Consider the following 25,126-nt stretch of genomic DNA (forward strand, 5'->3'; position numbering starts at 1 on the left):
TCTTAGGGCATCAAACATCATCTGTTATACCTCTGGCAACTGCAAGCTGCTTTCCTCCTTCCACCAAAAGTGTGGAAACAGTTTCTTCCTCCCTTTCTTTCCCTTCACTAGCCTTCCTTTCTAAGATCACATTTAGAGACTAAGATAAGTGATATAGGGAGCAGGAATTAATTCCCATCCTGAGAGTCTAGTAGAAAATAACTTCTGTCTTTTTCAGATTTTTGTTAGGAACTTGTTTCTATTTCCAGATATTCTGTGGGTCCTGCAGTCCTTACAGCAGGGAGGACTCTGCTTCAGTCAGATAATGTCTTTTAAAGTCATATTACTGGAGGCTGTGTAATTACGCAGGCAAAGCCTCAGGAGGCAAACAAACACATGTCCGCTTAAGGCAACCTGTGACTGATGCAAGAGCAGCAGCTGGACCTGCAGCACAGTATCCGCCTCTAAGCTCTTTGACTTTGCAGCTGTAGGATGTCGTTTTAAAGCTAATCCATGGCTGCTCCAACTTCCTCCTTTATGGAGCATGTATGCGTTCTAAATGCTTCTGTGCCCACACCACCATAACAAGGCGAGGATGTTACTGCTGGGGTATGGTCTGTCAGAGTGAGACCCCTGGAGTGTGTGCTGTCTGTGTGCCGAAAGGACTCTGAGGAGTCATACATTCACAACAGGAAGATGAACAGAGATCACAGTATCTATTGGGATAACCTATTGGGCATATCACAAATCATTACTCATTTTGCTTCTGAATTTTGCTCCAAGTATTTTTCCAAGACTGTTTCCTGCAGGCTTGAATGCACCGATTCTTTTATCCCACCCAGAGAAGAGTTCCTAGCCTGAGCCAAATCCTCCATGCAGTGTGGAGATGCTAGTCTAGTGGCTACAAAAAAGGCACCAAGTTTACTATTGTCCCACAAAATCAGAATTGTGAATGCAGATTTAATGCAGGAAGAAGGTGGGGGAAGTGGACTCCTTGCAGTGATAAATCTCCATACTTTTGCTATAAAGAAAACTTTACTTTCCACAAACAAGAGGAATGAAACTTTGCAGAGCTCTTATATTTCAACAGGCTTTAAAAAAGAATTAATGAGAAGTCTGGAAGACATCTTTTCCCAGATGAAGTGAAGTATTATTCTTGTCATGATGGTATCATAAAATTATTTTTTATTGTTTTCTCTTCAGGGGTCCAAGACAGATGATAATTTAGATTTTCTCTAATGCTAGTCTATGCTAGAAATGCTAGAGCCATGATGTACCAATAGATCATGAGGTTTACGCTATAGTTGTAGCTTAAGACAGTGATATACTTAAGTGCTGTGCTTAATGTTACTGCAAAGTCCTGGCCTAAAAAGACTGAATAGAGACCTTGAGAGCAAGTGAGAAGAAAACCACCACCTTTTCTACCAGGTAACACAATAGTTTGAGCTCTAGTTACTTTGATGTCAAATACAGTGCTCCCTTTGAGGACAAATAGAGCTGAAAACATGTGGCTTTTAAAATAGGACCTTGCTGAGACAAAAATTTGCAACAACTCTTTAGCATGCTGCAATTTTTCATCTTTTTGGTCCTGCATAGAAGCATCACCAAGCTTTCAATTGCTTTGTTAACAAACCCCTGTAATGATAGTTGGTTTGAGAGTGTTAATGGCAATTTTAAACCACACTAACTTGAGTAACATCATCTCAGACTTAAGATCATTCCCAACATGTTGACCTATTCATGGAAATCAGGAGTCAGGGATGTTTGCCTCAATATTATGGATTAACTAAAACCAGTCCCTGTTCTAGTTGAATGGCATCTACATGCACCATTCAGTTTTGTTGTTCTACACATGAAGAACCTGATCCAGGATCCTTCAAAAAGCCAAAGAAAGCTTCTGTTGATTTTGAACTGTTTAGAAACAGCAGCAGTTCAACTTCTGAAGCTATCAATAGCTTTCTGTTTCAACTTAAGAAAAAAGAAAGAGCTCACCTGTATGATCTGTTGCTGTGTGCTGATTGAAAATGTCACTGACTTCTTGGCTCTTTGAGTCTTAAGTGAATTTAAGCAAAAGTCACAGCTCTGAATTCTAAAAATTTACTTTAGATGACCAGTGTAGGCTCGTCTGTCTAATCTGTCTTGAGAGAGAGTGAGGCTTCTCTGATGATCTAGTCAAAACGGAAGTTAAGAATAAACATGACTTTCCCTTTGGAGGAAACTCCCTTCCTCCGCACAGAGAACAGAGAGTAACTGAGGACACTAGTTGCACAAGTTCTGTGTCAGAATGTAGGAGCTCTAACTGTTTCCCTTAGGGCCTATCTTCATCTTTGAGCACTTGAATACCTTTACAAGTCTGGACCCAAATGACTAAATTGTAGTAATTTCTTTTTGGATTGCTCATTTATAACATGCATACATGCAGCTAATCAATAAATGAGACAGTAAAACTAGTGGATTTACAAGTTAATATGCTGGAGTCAATAACGTGCTGTAAAGACATTTTCAATTCTGAAATCAGCACAATTTGTTTTGTACTAAGCTCAACTATATACCTTTTGACTCAGTGATCTACTTTAATTCCCCAGGTAACTTAAATACCCAAAGAAAATAGAGAATCTGAACTGAACTTGTTATGCTTCAGTTTTCAAGTAATATTTCAGTATTTACATCTTTCATCTCTTCCTGAACTACTGCATCTTGCTAGTGCAAGTCACAGGGAGCTCAGACTTCTTCTTTTGGCAGGACCTTTGCACTGAGAAGCCCAAGCCACACTAGAAAGGACTAATGAATCTGTAACAGCATGAAAAGACATGATTAAAGATTCAGTTTTATTTGTGCATTAATGTTTAAAGGTGAAGCTAGCTAGCTGCTTTTCTGGTTCACGCTGCAGCAGGTTTAGCTGTCTACTTTCTGTGTATGTATATGAATTTAGTATTGGTTTGACAGCATAGAATATGGGAATGGGCAGTCTGCAGACACAGCTTCATATGCTGTGTCAAGGTGTTTCTTCCCGATGGTGTGCCTTAAGAGGCTTAAGCTGGAGGGAATTGTAGCTGCATAATCCTAGGAGGATCTGGAAGTTCACCCATCTGCTGGCTTCAATTGATTTCAAGACATTAAGCCTGCAAGCAGCTTCTCTTCCAGTTATTCTACCAAACTCTACAACCACTCTTTCTTCTTGTCTTCTTTTCAACCCTTTTCTTGGTGTGGAGTTGATTCTGAGCCTTCACGTGGCAAGACATAGCTGATAAGGGATCTTTACCGGACCTCATTGTTATTGTCAACAGTGCAGTCCATAGCGGCTGCAATGGGAAAGCAAGCTTTTTGTTCCTCTTGCCATCATATGATGCAGGGACTTTTCAGCTACTTGTAGAGGCTTTCCACTAGCTTATACAACCAGTAGGGGCTGGGATCCCCTGTAGCAATCCCCTACTCCAAACAGGGCGAACATCCTGCAAATTCTGGAAGGAAGATGTCAGACCTCTGCTGAACCTGTCAGTATTTTGGTGGGAAGCTGTGCACTGCTGAGGGATATGTTCCCAAAGTGTACACCTAAATATACGCCTAATTAATATCCCCTGCTAACATTCAGAAGACAGGGTGCACTCTCCAGCTACAGGAGAGAGAGGGCATCCCTACCTGAATAAGCAGTGTGCTTCTCACCTTCCGCTATGAGTGACTGCTCTGTACAAAAAGGTGCAGAGTGAATCTCTTCTTCCTGGCATGGATTGACATAATCGCCCTGCACCTTTCCCAAGCTGCTACCTGCACACTTGCATTTACTTTCAGCCTGTCTCTATTTGGAGAGCAGCTCTTTTCATGTAGGAAGTGTAAAGCATTAAGGGAAAGAGTGAAAAACCTGCTGAAGGAAAGCATTTCAAGAGATAGGGGTTTGTATACTTTTTGGCCCATAATTTTTTTAAAATACCCAGTTCGTTTTAAAGGTGACATTTTAAGTTCAGGCATACATTCAGACTAAACGTTGGCCTTTATAATGTACCTCCAAGTAAATTGTTTATGCTTACCTTTTAATATCTCTCAGAAGTGATTACATACATAGCAGGCAAAGTTTGAACGAAAAGCTAGGACTGTTCAGCACAGGGCAGAGAAAAAGAATAAAACAGTAGGAAGTAAAAACCTTTTAGTCTCCTTTAAAATGTAGCTTTTATTTTCCATTGTGTTGGCAGAAAGCAGGGATTTAAAGCTGTGAATTGCCTTGAGGCTGTGTTATCTTCCTCTACTTAGCAGCAGTTAGAACTGCTCTTTTTGCATGTGTTGGGTGAGAGACAGACAAGGACTCGGAATGATAGAGAAAAGGGAATAAAGTAAGCTTGCATCTAACAATAATATGACACATCCATTGTACCTGTGTAAAATGGGGTCTAAAACAATAATGATAGCTTCCTGAAGCTGCACACATTAACGCAGGGGGATATCCTGAGACTTAATTAATTAATATTTGTAACATCATGTGAGATCCTATGATGAAAAGTCATATGTAACTGCAAAGTCTTAATTTTATGGAGCACAACTGACATTCAGTGGCATTTTCAAGGAAACTGATGTGGGAGTTCGCCTGCAATGTATGTTAAAATTCAGATTGTCCTTGTACAAGTCCCCTTAAAGATTTTCTTCAAACTTTTTTTTTTTCTCTTTACATTTCTTTTTTCCCCATTATGGCTGTTGATCTCTGCAGAAGCAAAAATTGAAAATAATTGCTTCTGCAGGGGAAAAATAAGGGGATTTCTCTCAATGTTTTCCATTCACCAAAACCACAGCCAAACTATCTTTTTCAAATTTTACAGAAAATAGAAACCTTCAGATACTGTGCCCAGGTCATTTTAAGATCAGGTGGGAGATGCTTTACAGTGTTCAGAGCCACTTTACTTCACAATATCGTATATAATGTAATTTGAAAGGAGATGAAGGCGGCGGCTTATGGCACAGATATATATAGTTACAAATGTCATAGAGGAGCAATGTCAATGCTTGAAAAACAAAACTTTAGGTGAAACCAAAAGCCAAAACATTTGATAATGACAAGAGCATGGGGTTTTTTGCAACAAAGCAAAATTGATTGCCACAAGATACCTTGAGTTGAGAAGTTCAGGTATATAAATTATCCATTTCTATGGATAACAAAAATATCCGTGATTTCATTACGTTGGTTTAAAATTACAGAAGCCCTTCTGCAAGTCACCTGCCATTCTGGACACTACTAGAAAAAGAAAAATTTGAGTCTAAGAAGACACTGACTGTACTGATGTGGCAGTCCAGATTTGTTTGTTCTCAGAAAGACATCTAACTTCATTCTGGCCATCAGCCAATATATCAAATGGAAAATACAGTTTATGGCATTACAAAAAATATAACATTAACCCCCTAATGCTCCATATTAAGGGACGTGCCCCCTACCATTTGCAGGTTTGAGCCCTTAGGCTCTAGCTGCTATTTTACAGCAGCAGTGGTTTTTCTTTCTTTTGCCATGCCTACAGACAACATAGAACAAATCCATGAGAGGAACCCTGCTCCTAAATGTTAACGAATAGCGGATGGAAATTTGCTGCTTGGCAGGAGCGCTTTCTGTGGTACTTTAAACATATTCCTGGAGTTCAGCTGTATGACTTCACTAGCTCTAACACGGAGATACAAACCCCTGCCAGAGTTTGCATGCTTGCCTTTCCTAGCTTTTTACCTTCTCTGAAGATATGTTTCTATCCCAGATTATAAAGCTCCACCCGAAGGATCATTCATTCCCATTCCCCATGTGACCAAGGTAGGCTCAACAAATTTCAAGTTCTGCAATGCCTTGATGAGTTTATGCAGCTTCCAGATTATGCAGCGTGTGCGTTTGGAATGTGACAAAAACCTCCCAGCTCAATCCTATGGGGTTTGACATTACTTTAATATGATGCTGTATTTCATATACCATGAAGTCTTTGCTCAATTATCTGCTCTGTCCTCTCTCACTCCATCAGGTTTCCACAAAGCAAGCCCCACTCAGCTGAAGACCAGAACATACAATATATGTGCATTTTACTGAGTGACTCATAACTGTTTAAGTATTTCATCTCATGCTTTATTGTATCTCAGATAAATAGTATTAACATTTTTGCTTCATATTCTGCCTGTCTTATTTTGAAGAGGAATTTAGTCTAAGTCTTCATATCCAGAATGATTACTGAAAGCAAAAAATATCATTCAGGTTAAATAAGGATGTCAGATTTGAACTGACCAAACCCAAAGTTTGGGGAAAGCAGTACCATCAGGTATCTAGTTTATAGAAAGTGCTTCTTCTTTCCTTCTCCATAACTTTCTCATGGTGAGGAATAATAAACATGATTTAAAGTGGAAAAATGGCAGGGGAGACGGGGGGGAAGAAGGAAAGTACAAAACTATGGTTTATTATACAGTAGGTCTTTTGAGTGTTGTTAGAGATAAAATATTAATGTTAGGAAAACATGTTGACATCGTCCTCTAGATGGTGTCTGTAGTGGAATGTCATGTCATTGATATTTTGGTTTATTTGGTTTATTTAGTCGTGCAGAAAAATCTCTTTTTGGATTTCAGTATTTCTTAGTACAAATTAGATCTATACAGATACAAACACATTTTTGAGAAAGTGGAACTCAGAGATGTTTGATGAATTTTAAATAAATAATTGTGAAAGAGAATAGGAGAAAGAGAGAAAAGGGAGAAGAGAGGAGAAGCAATTTTATCATACTGAAGTAGCATGGAAAAAGCTATTCAAGTATTGACTTTGCTCAAAGATGTTTTTAAAGGTTTTCCTAGCAAAAGTGCAACATTGTTGGTGGTTTAAAAGTGTACTGCTACCCAAAGGCCAACACAGTGACTGAATGCAACTTGCGAAATGTGCTTGATTTCATTTTAATGTTCAAAGCACCCTAACTTTCTTTGGGGTGCTTTGCTTTCAAGTCAAAGCTGGGGATTCAGATGCTCAGTGAGACTGCAGCAGGTTTCCAGGTGCACCAGGAAAGAAAACTACCTACTGTGAAATAGGCACCAACGCTGCTAGACAGATTCAGCTATGTGCAATTCACAGTTCCTTACATGCTCTGCCAGAAAGGAGGAAAATGAATTGCAGTGTAATATTTCTATATCAGGTATTAATTGTTGTTGTTTACAGAACATTTTAAACTTAGACTACTGCTGTTTCTAAAGGTTTCTCCCTGGTGTAGTCTACAAGTCCGTGTAGGATTCTTCACATATGAAATGATTCAGTTATGTGCTGAGTGAAACAGGATGTGCAAAGTAGGGGGTTTTTATTACAAAAGGCCACTAGCATGGTACTGTTAGGAAAGGATGGGAATATAGAGTCACAGAGGATAGATGACTAGTGTTCTCTGATGTGGAATGCAAAAATACCATTTGTTTTTAAAGTAAATTACAAAAATATTCTTAAAATTGGGAAAAAAAAATGTAAAAGCATTAAATTTGCCAGGAATCTCAAGGAAAGGCTTTTTTTTATCAAACCTGGTAAAACCTTATGTTTTAATAAGGAAGCCATTTTATGTGCTTTACTTTGTAACTTCAATCCATTCTAAAATATTTAAAAAATATTTTTTCCTAAAATTATTTATAAAATAGCAACCTCAGATATGATGAATTCCTAAATGCCATTTCCTAGTCACTGTAGAAGAAAAGACTTCATCAACCTACCTCAGAGCTGGCTGGGAAAGGAAGAATGCCTTTTTGGCTCAAAAAAAAAGACAATTTGGAAGAATATTGTTTGGGAAAAAATGTTTCAAAATTATTTTAGTTTTAATGAGGAAATGTCTGATTTTACAAACTTAAAAAAAAAAAAAAAATTTCGTTTTCTTTCATAAATCTTGGGGTTTTATATACCATAAAAACGATCACCGGTATGGTACATGTTATTGCTATTGAAGGCCTGTTGGGTAATATCAAATATAATATGAATTAATATATAATAATAATATAATAATGATTTAAAATGCAAAATGTGTGTTGAAAGGCAATTTTAAAATTCTAAAATTAAATGCAAAGTTCTTAAAATGTAAACTATTAAGAGTGAAATTTACAAACAAAATTAATGAAAAGAAATCTAAAATTATTTTTTGCACAAATTGGGAAGAAAATAAAGTGTGGAACATCAATTTCTGGCAAAAATGGAAATTATTGTCACCTCTAGGCAAGATAATTTCTCGTAAAATGAATAGAACTTTGGTTTTTGTTTTCCTAACTGTTGAGATTTTTCAGTACTACCATGGGAATAATTTATATTGTAGTCCATGCTGCTACAGGAAGGGACACATAGATGACTTGTGTACTCATAAGTTACATCCTTCTGAATTTGAGCATAAGGCTTTAGGAATAGAGTAAAATTTTTAAATGAAAAAGGCACAGTGTGCATGATATAAGCCTAAGAAGGAAGGCAAGCCAAAGGACAAGTTACGGATTTTGCATATGAATATGAACTCAGTGCAATTTTTAGAGTGAAGGCCAGGACTAAGAAGTAGGCTGGGAAATAAGAGTGAACATCAGAGTCGAGGTGAAAGCGCTCCCAGTGCTTTGCAGAAAATGGCAAAGAATCTGGATTAGATGGGGAACTGGATAAGAGGATAACACAAAGGTGAGGATAACATGAAGTTGAGGATAAACTGAGTATCTTAGTAAAAGCCCCAGCATTCCCTGTCACTTCTGTCACTTGTGGAGGAATCCGTTTGACTGCCTTGGTGGAGAATTTGAAAACTGACGTCAGAGGACGGTCGGTTTAATGTTCTGACAGCCAGGAGACCATAGCTTTCTCCTCCCTTGTCCAAGGAGAGTTCAGCATCTCTGCCTCTGTAGGCAAGGGAATGTCATACTGAATTACCTTCCCATCGCTTATGTCTGTGGGTTATGAAAGAACAGTTTTGGATCCTGTACCACTACTACCATTAGCAGCATGGTAGTGTCCAATGCACTGAGTTAGAGACTCAGGGAAAGAATGAGCTAGCTTATTAATCAGCTATCGAAGATATCTCCCAAATAGGGGTTACTGTATGAAGAGAGGATAGGGAGAGAGAAGAAACCAGAACCTAACCTTAACATGACTGATGATGATTTGCTGAGTTTTGATGATTACCCCTGAAGAAGGGACAGACACGCAAGCTGCCTGTTGGGCAGCTCTTCAGTGGTTCAGAGGTCTGCTCTGTCTGTCACGTTTTGAACTCATGCTCTGATACCTGGGCAACTGCGTAAGCTGGCCTGCCTTGAAAAAAAGAGGAAAAGCCCAGAGTGGCACCATGGGAAAGTGCTGCTTCATCAGATCGATATATTCAAAGATGACTAGGTTGTGTAGTTATATGCAGTTTAAACATTTGTGCAGAGAGTCCACCCTTGCAGAGTATTATTGACAGCTACAGATCAATGCTAATTTTTGATCATTTTCAACCTACAAAGACCTCTTGACCCTGTTGCCACCTTAGGGGCACTTCAAGTAGTCAAAAGCAATCACAGTAGGCAGTGTCAAATCATCAGACCCTTGAAGGCTGCGCAGCCTTGCCCGTGCCCAGGAGGAGGACCGAGAGGTAGCGAGGAAGGCAGGCACCTTGCATTATGGATGCTGCTGCCTTTGAATGGCATGAAAGACTATGCTAATTTGTTTCCAGACTTTAAGTGACTTCTGTGCTCATGAATTAAAAAATAAACAAACAAAAAAGGCAATCTGAAGCAAATCTTGATGGATACATTATTCATGATCCATGTTCTCTCATTTTATGTTTTGAAAAATGTGTTAAAACAAGGTTTTATTTTAAATAACTTTTATCCTAATTTACAGTTAGAAGAGTGGAATTAGCCGAGGAGTGTATTTGCTGCTGTTAACAGCTTGTGCTGCCACTGGCAATGCGTGAAGCATTTTATACAGCAAAACTAAAGGTGGGGTCCTGCCTGGAGCAGGGCTGTGCCAGGGAAGGGGATGGGGCTGCCCAAAAAGCCTGGGCTCTGGGCTGCAGCGCAGGGACCAGGTCACAGTGGTCTGTCACAGCTTGCCTCAGGTGTCCGTTTCTGTAGTGTTTGCATTGAAAGGATGAGCCTTATAGGAGGAATGTGAGAGTGCACACACTTAAATGTTTGCTGGATTATTCTTAATTTAATGACTGAATGAGTGAGAATGCTTCAAAGTAAAGACAGAGAAAGGAGGGCACGGGTTTGTAGTCCATCAGATTTCATGGTCAGCCTATGAATATCTTAATGTTCGCATTAAATTTTGTTTTCTTGGTTTGCTTTTAAGGGTGAATGAAATCTGGACTGCTAACCGTGTGTAAACGTGAGATGAGTTCATGGCTTTGCAGACAAAGACTGGGAGAATATTCCAAGCAATGATTTTGATCCTGCACCTGTTTAAGGCTGTGTCATTGTCTGCTGAAGCCAAAGGTTACAGTGCTATCCTTTGCAAGGTGTATTTTGCTATTTATATTTGACCATTCCAGGAAGACAGTATTTCTAGGCTGAAAATATCATGGGAGGACATAAAGTAATTCTTAAAATGAATCACTGAGACAGCCACCCAGCCTCTTTTCAGCATCAGCCTTTGAGCTGAGTAAATTCACAAATGGCAATGGCAGCAGTTCAGGGGGAGAAAACATGGCTCTGTATTCTGGGAGTATGTCCCCTGAGTTTACTTCAAAACCAAACAAAACAAGAATACATGTAAACCATTTGCTCTTCAAGAAGTATCTGTAGGAGACAGGGATAAAAGTCATCCCTGGAAGGAATGGTTTAGCAGTCTCCAGAGAACATGATGAACTGCAGGCAAGGAAATCCCTCCATCCTTGTTTCATTTCAAAGTGTGGCAAGGATTGTAAATAATTAAATCCTGGGGTTTAGAGGGAAAATGGCAGAGGGTGATGAAAAATATGCCATTCTTCTGTTTAAAAAAAAAAGAAATCAAGTGTTTTGTAGCATTGCTGTCACGAAAGCCCACCCTGATGATGCAGCTGATTAGAAAGCCGAGCCATTGCTTCTTGTATGATGTTTGTAATCATGTGTTTGTACCTTCCAAGAGCCTCTATATAGTGTTTCAGGGACAGTAATTTAATGTTGTGTGCTCCTTTCCTCCCATCCCCACCTCCGAACCATAGAATGTAAATTTTAGGCTTTTAAAAGTTCTGTTTTGAAAACCTAATAGATAACTGTCCTCATAAAAACTATTAATACAGACTACATCAAATTGTAAAGCTAATTTTAATCATGTTTTGTGCCAACATAATTTCTGATGCCAGATTTTTATGCTAAGCATGAACTTCAATTTGAGCTCTGTTCTTTAACCTGCAGTTCATAATTTTGCATTCGGCTGTATAGGTTTTTTGGCTATGGCAGTTTGAACGCTTCCACTTTCAAGGATCTAAGCCATAAATGTTTATTAAAAGAATCTATAATGAAATCAGTTTTGTTATTTTTTTAATGGCTGCCTTGAGTATGTTGGATGACTGAACGCACGTTGTTAATCATTAAGTACTCATGTTACAAAAAGTGTTTGATAGTATTGCCATCTAGGGGCTGAACTAAATTCTCCATGCTGAAATAAACTGTAATTGAACAGGTGCTGCTATTGACAATATACATATGTTTTTGCTTTATAGCCCACATGCTTTCCATGTTTCTTATGACAAAAGATATCTCTAAACGTCCCACAGCAGCCAGAGCTTTTTTATATATAATCTGTTCGAGGTGATTGCTATTTGCATTTGAGCTTATGCTTTTTTGGCAGTGATGACTGGGAATTCCTAACAAGGAATTATATTTTTTTGCATTATTAATCTTGCTAGTGTTTGCCCTGTTTAACAGAAAAAGGAATCATTTATCAGAAAAGTATGTTTATAATCTGTACTTGTGGCATCTTCAGATTTAATATTCATAATGGTCATTCAAATGCTGGGCTATATTTATCTAAAAGACTAACTCATTGTTGTGAGAAAATAACTATTTAAATATTTATGATCTAACTTTTAATATTTAAAAAAAGAAATTAATATTTCTTTAAAATTTGTTTCTGAGTCTGATAGCTTAACAAATGTTTAAATATTAAACAATTGGAAGTGTTAGCATTTAACAACTTTATATGACTTACTGCAACAGGGAAATTGACTTCAGCTGTTTCTGCCACACGAAGGAAACTGAATTCCCTCACTCCCCTTCTTGAGATGTGTATAATTAATGCAAAAGCACAACTAAAAATGAGATTAAATCTATCGGTAATCAGCTGAACTCCTTTCCTCCTTGCTCCTCTGGTGAGACAAATCTGAACAGTCTCCTACTGAAACGTGTTACTCCTGTTCTTTGTTAGCCACTGTACCTTCCGTGGCTGTTCAAAATAAAACTGTAAGGCTGAATCGCCTTCCTGCCTAGATCTGAATCACTTTGCCTCCTGTCCGAGCAGTTCAGGTCTGTACCAGATGCTGTTTGGGGTAAGCTGGATAAAGCCGCCATCTTGGATGCCAGTGGCCCCTTCTGGCCGTGGCTGACGTCCCCCAGTCTGCACCCACCCGCGTGTCCCTGCACTGGGCCGTGGTCTGACGTGGTGGCCGGCCAGCCCCAGCCCTTCCAGCCCTGCCAGAGCCCCGTGGGGTTCGCGAGCAGCCGTGCTCCCCCTAGCCTCTCTCTGCCGGCGCCAGGGAGGGCCTGGCACCAGGGAGGGCCTAGCCCACATGGCCGAGACCCCATCAGCAGTACGGCTGCTTCCTCCAACCTGGAGAAACAGGGAGGGGTCTCGTAAGGCAGCTGGTTGCCCCACAATGGTCTTACCTTGTGAATTTATCTCAGGCGACATCTTTACAAAGCAGGGATTTAGAGACCAGTTTATCACCTCCCTCCCCCCCTCTCCCTCTTTCTTCTCCCTCCACCCCCTTTGCTTTTAAGGAGTTTGTTTTCAGTAAGGAAATTAAACTGTGCTCTTGGAAACGCTGTTGTCTATCTAGGTTACAATGCTCTAAGTAGCTAGAACAGGGCGACAGGCCTATCAAATATCACAGCTACATACAAGATATGTAAGGAGCCTGTAGAGGCAGGCATCACTCACATACCACAGGTTTTTACACATGCTTGAATCCCTCAGAGTACCGGGCACTCTCATCCTTACTGAGCAAAGCTCAGACACATGCTGAACAAACTGTAAGTTGTTCTCTAGCTGAGATTTGGACTCCTCAGGAGTTGGCTCTGAAGGCTCTACCATAATAATAGGTATTTTTTAAAAGCCTAAGAGTTTGTTTTTGAGGTTCAGCTGTGGAAGACCACCAAAAAGACCTGGTAACCAAATGGGGTATTCTGCAAAGCAGTCAGAAGTGACCCAGAGCTGAGCCCTTGTTTTCCAAGTGACATAAACCACAGATGCTGATTACTTTTTTAACTAACTCAAACATCTGTATTCTTGCTCCAGGGAACAAAGCATCAGGCTCATTTATTTGGACTGAAACCTTTCACAACATATCATATTCATGTCGTAGCTGTAAACAATGCTGGGCAGGTTTCAAGCCCCTGGACATCTGTGCGCACGTTGGAAGCTTCACCCAGTGGCCTGAGTAACTTCACGGTGGAAAAGAAAGAAAATGGCAGGGCTCTGCTGCTAAAATGGTCAGAGCCCTCCCAACCCAATGGCATGATTAAGGTAATCTTAATCTTGACACTTTACTTGATCAACAAAGAGAAGGAAAATGCTGAATGTCAAATTCAAACATTTTTGCTGAAAAGGACTCAATCAAATGCAATACACTTTAAAATATGACAGAAGTCCTATGTAAGCACAAAGCACTCAGTGGGTGCTCTCTGCTTGTGGTTATATTAAAATGAGTATTAACATTCCTATGTTACTCCATGACTGTAAATGTTCATTTACAGTGAACCAGACTGTTCATTTAATGTATAGAAAGCTACACATGAAATCTCATAATCTTACTTGATGTACATTAGACGTTGCTAAAATGTGTTTCTAGAAAACTTGAATTTGACAGAATGTTGCTCTGAAATTTGGGACCTGTTTTATCTCAATGGTTTTGACTGAGTGTAAACTTTTACCCACAAGGTTTGCAACTAGAGTGGTTTATTTGGCATCTTTTTCTTAAGTGATTTTCTCTAGAGTTAGTCTGCAAGAAGCTTTGTGTTAGCCCATGAGAGCCTCCCAATGAAACTTAATAACAAACAAATAAAATATAATGAAAACTGTCACTAAGTGATTTATTACTGCATCCAAAATGAAAAAAAAAAATGAAAATTGGATCAAAACATTCCTTTTGTATCAATGATTTGTGTGCTGATTCTTACTAGTAAGGAAGAAAGTTTCTGAATCATTGGTTAATAGTCCGTACCCTATTGCGAAGATTATGCGTCTCACTTAATGCTTATTGATAAAAATTGTTGGATTTCCCCCCCCCCCCCTTTTATCCTGGCTTCTGTCCTTTCTTCACTCCCTGACTTTTTTTTTAATTTTTCTTTCTTTCTTTATTCACCAGACCTACAACATTTTCAGCGATGACAACCTGGAGTACAGTGGTTTATCTCGCCAGTTCCTCTTCAGGCGCCTTGAGCCATACACTCTCTATACCCTCATACTGGAGGCTTGCAACGCTGCAGGCTGCACTCGTTCTCCACCCCAACCCATCCGAACAGATGAAACACCCCCAGTGTCTCAGATGGCACCTGTAATCCAGGCAGTGAATGCTACCAACATTGAACTGAGCTGGTTGCAGCCAATTAATCCAAATGGAAAAATAACTCGCTATGAAGTTATTCACAGATGCACAAAAGAAAATGCTGCAGGATACAGAGCAACAACAGAAGACGAGAAAATTGTTTTCACAGAATATAACACTGAAAGTAATACATTCACATATAACGATAAAGGTTTACAGCCATGGACAATGTATGAATATAAAATACGCACCTGGAACTCAGCAGGCTATGCTAACAGCTCTTGGACAGTGGCAAAGACGAGTCAAAGTGCCCCAGAAGGTCTCGCTGCTCCCAGGTTATCCCTGGTGTCAGTTAATCCCCGTAAAGTGCTCATCTTGTGGGCCTCCCCGGCACAGCCCAATGGTATTCTTCAGTCATACAGACTGCTAAAAAATGATGCTCCCCATCCTTTCAGCTTCGATGCTGCTACTTTCAACTACACGGATGAAGATTTACTGCCCTATTCATTGTACAGTTATGCAATAGTTGCCTGTACAATGGGTGGCTGCTCTACCAGTGAAGCAGCTGCAATACAGACACTGGAAGAAGCTCCTGCCTTAGTGGACCCACCATCTCTGCAGGCTGTCAGTGCCACTCAAATCAAGGCATCTTGGGAACCTCCCCATATAGAGAATGGAGATATCACCAAGTACATATTGAAATTAAACAATGAAGAGTATTATCCTGGCAAAAATTTGCAAATATTGGTTTCTAATCTACAGCCTTACACGCAGTATGATTTTGAATTGGTTGCCTGTACTGCAGGGGGCTGCACATCTAGCATATCCCAGTCAGTGATGACCATGGAGGCTCCACCATTAAATATGGAAGCTCCCAGGCTGCTTGTCATGGGCTCGGAGTCAATTGAAATCACATGGAAGCTTCCAGCTAACCCTAATGGTAAAATCACAAGCTACGAGCTAAGGAGGGATGGCGTACTTCTTTATTCAGGTCTGGAAACTCGGTATCTTGATTTCACCCTAATGCCAGGCACGGAGTACAGCTACACTGTCACTGCAAATAACAGTCAAGGAAGTGTGACCAGTCCATCAGTTCAGATAAAAACCAACCCCTCTGCTCCATCTGGGATGTTGCCCCCTAGGTTGCAGGCATGGTCCTCAAAGGAGATTTTGGTGGCCTGGGATCCTCCTATCAAAGTAAATGGTGACATTAAAAATTACACAATCTCGATTCACAAGCCTGTTGAAACAGGAAAGACAACTATTGACTTTGATGCATCTCATGTTTCCTTTCTGAGACGGTCATACATAGTGGCAGAGCTACAGCCCTACAGTAGGTAAGTCTGGAAGACCTTGTTTGTTGAATAATTGCTGCAAGGTGGTTCAGTGGGTTGGCAGACAGCTCGATCATCTTGTTTAAACTGATAGTCAGACCCATTTTTTTCTTTTTTTTCTTAAAAGGCACATGATAAAACCAGGATTCTTTTTACTTGATAGTAACACAAGCTATATATCATCTTGCTGTAGTGCATAGAGTTGGCTTAGGTTGTAATTAATACAAGATGTAATTTAGTAGTCTGCAACAGACTCCAAAACCTGCAATCTTGTACTTGTGTATCTTTCACAAGATGTCTGCATTCAAGAATAAAAAGTGTTTTAGTTGGCTCAACTTAAGGTGGGGAGACCGAAGACCTGTTAGCTAGCGCATTCACAGTGTAGCTGAGCTGAGATTAATGGAGTCGCACCGGGAATGTGCTCACACCCTTGAATTGAAAACAAGCGACTTGTGTTTAAGGGAAAGCTAAAACTTAAGAGAGGGTACCAGCCTCAGCTACAGAAGGAGTACACTTGATACTGAAGGAATATCTTCCACACTAATTCTTGGTTATTTACCTGACCTTTCCTTATATATTTGTGTAGGCATAATTTGTGTGTGTTACATGGTTGATAAGTCTGTCTACTATTTACATATAACTAATCTAAATCCAAAGAGAGAAGAGTAATAAAGTGAAGCTGTATAGCTCTCAAATGATATCCAAATCATCTCCTACAATGAATCATCATTTTGATTCATATCATCAAAATCAAAACGATTTTGATCACTTGACTCCTGCAGATGTTTACTCTGCTCTGACACAAAAATAACAAATGAAAACCCAGAAGACAGCGTTCTTCCTTTTTGCTACACAAGGCACAGTGTATAATCTGTGTGTTCATACAAATTGTTTTCTTATTAAAAATGTCAAAACCCAAGACAATAAGTTGAGAAGTCCCCGAGATCTCACACACAGTCTATATTTGTATTTGCAGTGTTTGAATCATTTCGTTCCTTATTTGTGTTCCCAAAGGTATGAAGTACAGCTCCAAGCTTGCACAGCACTGGGTTGTGCCTCCAGTGAGTGGGCATCGGTGCAGACGCTGGAGGCACCCCCGGCAGCGCAGCCTGCCCCTGTCATCGAAATACAGACAACAGCTGGGGGCTTCCAGTCTACTTCTTCCATCCTGTGGACTGGCCCACAGCAGCCAAACGGGAAGATTTTATACTATGAACTTTACAGAAGGCGAACGACTCAAGCCCACATAAATTTAGACCTTGCGCTTGTCTACAATGGTTCTTCAACCTCCTTCAAAGATGACAAGTTGATGCCTTACACAGAATACGAATATCAGGTGGGAATTGAAGCCATTTAGCAGCTCTGATTATGATTTCAGTACGCTTTGAGAACCTTACTTTACACGTACAACAAGCATACACATCTCATTTCTATATATTAATACTATTGTGATACTTGAGTGATTATTGTTAATGTATTTAAATAGTTGAGAAGCAGAAAATAATTTTGCACAGGCAATACATTCATTCAGCATTCATTTTTTCTTTAGTTTAATAGCAAGTGCCTGTGTTTCTTGTATGTTAAATATTTGTGTACCCTCCAGAGCTTTTGCAAGGCTCTAATGTTATGTGAGTATTGTGAAATTCTAGTTCTTAAAAGGCAGCTTCATTTCATTAGTTTTTCTTTCTTTTTCCATCCTTCCCCAATCTATTATGAATTAATTTTTACTCTATGATCTTAAGTAGTTTACATCAAGAGGGACTGAGGTTGTTTTCTTTTTAAATTAGACGTTAGGGTCACAAGCAGTTTTTGTAGGTGGTGAAAAATTAAGTTGCTGTTGACGGTTGGTGTTACTTCTCATGCACATAGATATTTTGACTATTGTTTTTCTTGTAAGGCTAAGATAAAGCAAGGTGACCAGTTCTGCCATTCTTCCACCTGTAACTGTTTCCTATGTCAAAGTTAAAAGTTTCAGCATCTTTTTTAATCATATAGCATTAGTGATAATGTAGAGCTTTACTTGATTACAGCATATGAACTAAGAACTTTGCTATTTATAACCATCTGAAATCTTTCCCAAGTTTTTATATGTTAATGGAATTTAGAACCCCACCAAAAAACAGACTTGAATTTGTTGTTTCTAAAAAGTAAGTGGATGTAGTATAGTAGCAGGATGAGGCTGATTTTTGAATATGGTGTTGTCTCTGAATAGGCACACTTATTTGCTACCAAACAGGATACCAGTAAGCCTCACTAATTCTGTGTGCAATATTTGTACACATGATATATCTTGAAAATTAATTTGATAATGCTCAAATGTCTTTACCACCTTTTTCCTGAAAAAAAAAAAAAAACAAAAAAAAAATTGTTCACACGTGGATTTGTTTTGATATATATGAAACACAGTACATTCTGCCTCTTGAGCTCCTTCAAGATGGTGACAATCTTTCTTTTACAGGCTCATTTGTTTTATAAGATTACAAGATAATTCAGGTTGGAAGAGCTCTCAGGAAGCCATCCAGTCCAGCTTCATGCTCAAAACAGGGTCAGTTAAGAGGTCAGATAAGGTTGTAAAGGGCTTTATCCAGTTGCACCTTGAAAAACTCAGGGGAGGGAGATTGTATAACCTCTCGGGGCAGTCTGCTCCACTGCTTGACTGTCCTCATTGTGAAAAAGTGGTTTTGTTACATTCAGTCTGAACCTCTTTTGCTTGAACTTATACCTGTTTTCTCTTGCCCCCTCCTACCACATACCATTGTGAGGAACCTGGACCCACCTTCTTGTTAGCCTGTGGGTAGGTGCTGGGGGACTGCAATCAAGTCACTCCAAAGTCATCTCTCCTCCAGGCTGACCAGCCCCTGTTCCACAGCTTCTTCTCATAGGCCAAGCTCTCCAACACCCTGATGACCTTGGTGGCCCTCCACTGAACTCACTCCAATTTATCAATATCTTTCTTGTGTTTGGGGTCCAAAACGGAACAAATGCTAAGTAAAGGCATGTAATCACTTCCTTTAATTGTCTGGCTATGGTCCTGTTAAACAGCTTAAAATGCTGTTGGCCATCTTTTCTGCCAGATTACACTGCTGGCTCATGTTCAGCTTTCTATCCGCTAAGACCTCTAGGTCCTTTCCAGCAGAGGTGCTCCCTAGCTGGTCAGTCCCTACCCTGTAATGCTGCAAGGAGTTATTCCTTCCGAGGAGCAAGAGTTTGAATTTGTCTAGCTGAAATTCATACAGTTCCTGATGACCCATTCCTCTAGGCCCTTCTGAATGGCAGACCTGCCCTTCAACATATCAACTGGTCCCCTCCAGTTTGGTGTCATCTGCAAAGTTGATGAGAGTGCACTGTACAGATCAGATTCTTTGGTAGCTCTGCTCCACTGCTACTGTTGTGTACTTTTTGGTAGCCAGAAACCATGAAGAATGAAATCTAAAAAGTTGCTTTATCACATTAGTCTCTCCAGTTGCTACATGTACATGTGTTATAGACTCACTGAGTCATGTAGGTTGGAAGGGACATCCAGAAGGCATCTGGCCTAACTCCCTACTTGAAGCAGGTCCAGATAGAGCAGGCTGCTCAAGGCTCTGTCCAGTTGAGTTTTGGATCAAGTTCTTCATCCTTGCATCTCCAAGGATTAAGACTGCACAGCCTGTGTGGGCACCCTCTTCCAATTTCTGACTACATATCTCTTACTTTTCTTTGCATCTAATTTCCTTCTTTCCACTTGTGTTCCTTTCCTCTTGCTCCATTACTGTTAGAATCCTGAAACTTGGAGGGAGGAGTGCAGAGGCTTTCCTCATAAATCAGTTCCAACAGCTCTAATTTGGATAGAAAAAGGATTCTGAAGAGACAATTATAAAACTGTTGAAAAGAGAGCCTAGGATGCTACTAGAAAAGTGTAGTCACTGCAGTATTCACAGACTTTCTTCTCTGCTTGTCAATCACAAACCTCTTTTTTTCCTTTGGATGTTTCTGGATTGGCACCATGCCTATAAGGTAGCAGCCACTGTGAAAAGTGTTGAATCATCATAGAATGGTTTGGCTTGGGAGGGACCTTAAAGATCATCTGGTTCCAACCCCCCTGCCATGGGCAGGGACACCTTGCACTAGACCAGGTTGCTCAAAGCCCCGTCCAACCTGGCCTTGAACCCTTCCAGGGAGGGGGCAGCCACAGCTTCTCTGGGCAACCTGGGCCAGTGTCTCACCACCCTCACAGTGACAAATTTCTTCCTTATATCTAATCTAAATCTCTTTCAGTCCAAAACCATTACCCCTCATCCTATCACTACACTCCCTGATAAAAAGTCCTTCCCTTTATTCCCTGTAGGCTCCCTCTAAGTACTGGAAAGCCACTATAAGGTTTCCCTGGAGCCTTCTCCAGGCTGAACCACCCCAACTCTGTCAGACATTCTTCATAGAAGAGGTGCTCCAGCCCTCTGATCATTTTCTTGGCCTCCTCTGGACCCACTAGATCAGGGCCATGTCCTTTTGATGTTGGGGCCCCACAGCTGGACACAGCACTGCAGGGGGGGTCTCATGAGAGCGAAGTGGAGGGGGAGAATTCCCTCCTTCAACCTGCTGGCCACACTTCTCTTGATGCAGCCCAGGACAAGGTTGGCTTTGTGGGCTGCACGTGCACGTTGCCAGGCCATGTTGAGCTTCTCGCAAACCAATACCCCCAAGTCCTTATCCGCAGGGCTGCTCTCTGTCCACTCATCCCCCAGCCTGTATTTGTGCTTGGGATTTCCCTGACCCATGTGCAGGACCTTGCACTTGGCCTTGTTGAACTTCATGAGGTTTGCACGGGCCCACCTCTCAAGCCTGTCCAGGTCCCTCTGGATGGTATCTTTTCCCTCCTGAGTGTCGATCACACCACACAGCTGGGTGTCATCGGCAAACTTGCTGAGGGTGTGCTCAGTCCCACTGTCTGTGTCTCCAACAAAGATGTTAAACAGAACTGATCCCAACACCAACCCTTGAGGAATGCCACTTGCCACTGGTCTCCACTTGGACATCAAAACATTGACCGCAACTCTTTGTGTGCAACCATTCAGCCAATTCCTTATGCACCAAGTGGTCCATCCATCAAATCCATGTCTCTCCAGTTTAGAGACAAGGATGTCATGAGAAACAGTGTCAAATGCTTTGCACAAGTCTGTTAGCTTTGTGCTGAAGGAAATGGCAAGCATCTGTAAGCCAACCTCTTCTAATTGATGACTATAGGTTCATGTTATTTGTTTTCCTTTGGTTACTTAATGACATCTTCTTGAACCTAGCAGTACAGGAGATGCTACAATAATACTTTCCAAGGCAAAAATGATAATTACTCAAAGCCTGAAAATCTATTGCAATTTAAATATACAAGCGTATATTTTCTAGTTGTCACTTCTCTTGTGACGAGAGCTGTTAAACCTTTCCTGGAAACAGCATGCTTTAGAATCAACTGTTTGTGTTTTAAAACCTACTATGTACCAATATTAAGATTTACATTTCTTTCTCCCACCTTTCCATTAATGGCTGTGTAGGGCCTATTTGTTGGCCACAACAGTGTGAAGTTGGCTCTCCATTTACTGTAGTTTCCTTATAGCAGACCTATTGTTAAACCAGATCTCCTTGATACTTTGGAAAGGATCTGTGAAGAATGTGAATTAAATTGCAGCTGGGGCAGAGTAGATAGCAAAGCATTGTAGCTGACCCAAGCCCTACTTATTATTTAGGAATCTTTCTTAGATAATAATAAAACTTCCCAATTTGGAAGTTGTAAACATTGTCTGTGAGATATTCTCAGTTGCAACAACTTTCAGTTATCTCAGTCAGAAGCTGTTTTTTGCAAAGTTGATACCAAAGAGACTTTCTTGAGCCAAAGATTTTACTGATCTATCAGTGACAGATAACAAAACCTCTTGACCACATTCCTGTGTTTTACCATGCTGTATTCAAGACTTTACTTTTTATCTCAGTTCTGTTCCATAACTGCGCTGAGCTGTTGACTGGGACCCTAAATAATTTTTGGTTGGTTTGTTGTTTTGTTTTTGTTTTTTTTTTTTTTCACTAGTGGCCATTTATTTCACCATGAGAGGTTTTTGCATGCATGTGTTTGTCTTCTGCTTGTGTCAGTTGCAGCAGTCCTCTGGGATCTGTTCTGATCCCCTCCATTGTTGACAATTTATATCTTGCCTGTGAGACAAGTTATTCATAAGTATAGGGCTTGGCTTTTGCTATTATGCTGATGAAACCCAGATTTATATTTCACTTAAACTGGATATTGATTCTGCTGTCTCTGTATTTGAGGCTTGTTTGCTGAACATAAAACCTTAAATGTAACTGAATTTCCTCCAGCAAAATGCAGATAAAATCAAAGTGCTGTGATGGGACTCTCTCCAGCATTTTTGGAGGTATAGAGATGTATTTCAATGAACCCTGACATCTTCTTTGGATCTGAAGTAAGGATTTTGGAGGTTTTTTTTGGGGGGGGAGGGTTTGTTGTTGTTGTTGGTTGGTTGGTTAGTTGTATTTTTTTTTTTCTGGTAACTTCGGCTGAATATTTAAAGCTTGTAAGATTAGATGCAAAATTTGCACTTTCAGAAATGATGAAGTGACTTTAGAAGCTCATGCTGGTCGAAGGGACTATGCCCCCTAAATGCTTAGGTCACTATTCTTCAAGGAAGCACTTTCATTCATTAAGGGCCAGATCTGCATAAACATATTAGCACCTGCTACGTTTCAGTGGGTTTTCAAGAGGCATTAAGGTGCCTACTGTCCTGTACTCAGAAATAATTACTTAGATCTTTGAAATTCCCTCTATTGGACTATTTCTACGTTTAGATATTTGCATTTTCTAGAGCATCTGGCCTTTTAGGTATTTGTTGGAATGCTACCTGAAATACTCAGCTGTATTAAACAGACACAAATGCATGATCTCCTGAAAAAAAAATGACTTAAACTTTCTAAGTCATGAGGCCTAATGAGTTTCATGTGTAATCTTTTGATTCCTGGAATATTTCTGAAAGAGTGTGTGGTGACCCTTCTCAGAAATTATTGAGGATGGTGTGCAGTGTTACCATATAGCAACCTATAGAGTCAGACCTGTTTTCCTCAGCTAAGGGAAGGCCCTTTCGAACAGAGACTTATGGCATTTAGTACTGGTCTGCAAGGCAGAGCTGTCAAAGTATGGTGTGATTTTCATGCAAGTGCAATGTCACTCCTCCACAACTGTGCTTAATTGTGTACTTAAGACTGCCTCTTTAGATTAATGACTTAATGTCTTCCTGGTTTAGGACACTTCCTTATTTCTATTTGGCAGGCACGGAACATGTAAAATACAGAAAAGTAGGATTGTCCCTTTTCAGAAAGTTTTATGGCTCCCTGCAGAGGTTTGTTCGCTGGGAGAACTATCCAGTACACCAAGACAGGGGCTGCAGCATTGAAACTGTCTGCCTCCAACTGCTGCAGGAGGCACAGCATCCCTCTTGCTTGTGAAGCGTGCTTCTCACACTGCAGTTACTGCAGCCAAGTGAAGGGTCTAGGAAATACCCCAAGATATACCAAGGGAAATATGTTTTGGGTCCTCCATCTTGGACTGCCAAAGAGAAAACAAATCATATTCTGACTTTGGAGACATAAAGAGAAAGAAATGGGTGCAAAGTCATGAAAATTAAGGAAGGACTAACTACATGGAGTGCAGAATGGTCACTTTTCAGAGATGACAAGAATAACACATGGTTTACCAGCCTGTCTGTCAAATCGTTGGCTGAGATAGTTTGTGCTGCTTAGCTACTGACAAACAGCTCAGTGACTTCTGCAGCATAAAACGGGGTGAAACTGGTTTTCTGACTGGCCAGTGATGGATAGTCACCCATTTGTATCTCTCATACCTGCCTCCTTTTCTTTGTTTTAATTCACCATTTCTTCCCATCTCCCTGACAGAAAGATGCACTACAAAGAAGTGACATAAAATAAACTGTAGCTCTTTCTTGCACTCCCTCTTTGCTATCCCCTCTTCGTTTTGTTTGGAATAGTGTTTTTTCTTACAAGGCTTGTTGTGCTCCCTGCTTCCAGGTAAAGAGAGTTTCTCATACTACACCCGCATTAGGCTATCTAGCCTGACCTCAGCTTCTGAAAAGTGAAGCAGACATAACTGTATTGTTTCACAGATGTAATGGTGATACCTACCCTAAATACCCTTTTGCAGAACAAGATGCTTCCTTTCCCCTGGTAGAGGGTACACAATAGGGAGAACGGTCATTTGAAACCACATGAAATCTTTCATTAAGCCCCACTTCAGGCACTATGTTTCTGTTGTCAACACTATCCTAAATTCAAGTGCATAATTAGTGCATTGATGCTACAAACCTTGATTTTTATTCATTAAACTAGATATAGATATTAGACTGGATTTGCTGGCTTCCAGAATTACTGGTGAGACTGTTACAGCACCACTCGTGCAAGACCCTTCTCAGTAAATTGTGATTCTGACATATTCAAACCCATGGAAAGCTATCCTTTAAAAAGACATTAGTGTGAGTACCAGGGGAAAATATACTCCAGGGCTGTAGATGACTTGATATGATTTCCTTGATTGTATCTTTTTATTTATGAGGCATAATTTATGACTGCTGAAAAGCAAACTAAAATGAGTGATGACTAACTACAGCCAAAGTAATAAATCAGAAGCGGAGAAAGAAGTGGTGATTTTGATCGAATCTATTGAATTAGCTGTTGCCCTTAGCCATTACAGGTATTGGAAAGACCTTTTAATATCTGCTTATCTCTCTCATGGGAACTCGGTAACTACCTCATTATATACCCATAGGAAACAAATTATTTAATTTTCTACCTTTTAGAGTTAAACCTGCTTACATCTCTCATTAATTACTGGTGTTGTACAATGTTATATGAAATGAGCTTCCTTTAGAATTTGGTAATTTTGTTTAAGTCCCAAAGTGTTTGCCTGTTGTCTTTCCATTCCCCAGAATGGGTTTAGTACTTTTATTATTAACATTACAACAGTGGAGGTGAATAACAATACTAAGAGTCTCAAATTATCAGAGTGCTAGAAGCCTGGACCTAAAATCTATCCCATTATATGTTTATGGCCTCCTTAAGGATGCTAACTGAATGTTGAAGAGGAAAAAGTATGGATCTGAGGATTAGCAATCAGAA

General features: G+C 40.1%; 1 protein-coding gene across 9 annotated transcripts in view; it reads left to right on the forward strand.

Annotated features, from left to right (window-relative positions):
• Nucleotides 1-25,126, forward strand: part of USH2A (usherin) — a 428,153-nt gene that overhangs the window by 372,357 nt on the left and 30,670 nt on the right. For all 9 annotated transcript variants that reach the window (XM_042789369.1, XM_042789365.1, XM_042789371.1 and 6 more), the window contains 3 exons: nt 13,382-13,609; nt 14,451-15,967; nt 16,979-17,300. In XM_042789369.1, the coding sequence (XP_042645303.1) occupies nt 13,382-13,609; nt 14,451-15,967; nt 16,979-17,300 (2,067 nt within the window). The remainder of the gene's footprint in view (nt 1-13,381; nt 13,610-14,450; nt 15,968-16,978; nt 17,301-25,126) is intronic.

The sequence above is a fragment of the Tyto alba genome, unplaced genomic scaffold, assembly GCF_018691265.1.
Source record: "Tyto alba isolate M040663 unplaced genomic scaffold, T.alba_DEE_v4.0 Super-Scaffold_16, whole genome shotgun sequence".
In the NCBI taxonomy this organism is placed as follows: Eukaryota; Metazoa; Chordata; class Aves; order Strigiformes; family Tytonidae; genus Tyto; species Tyto alba.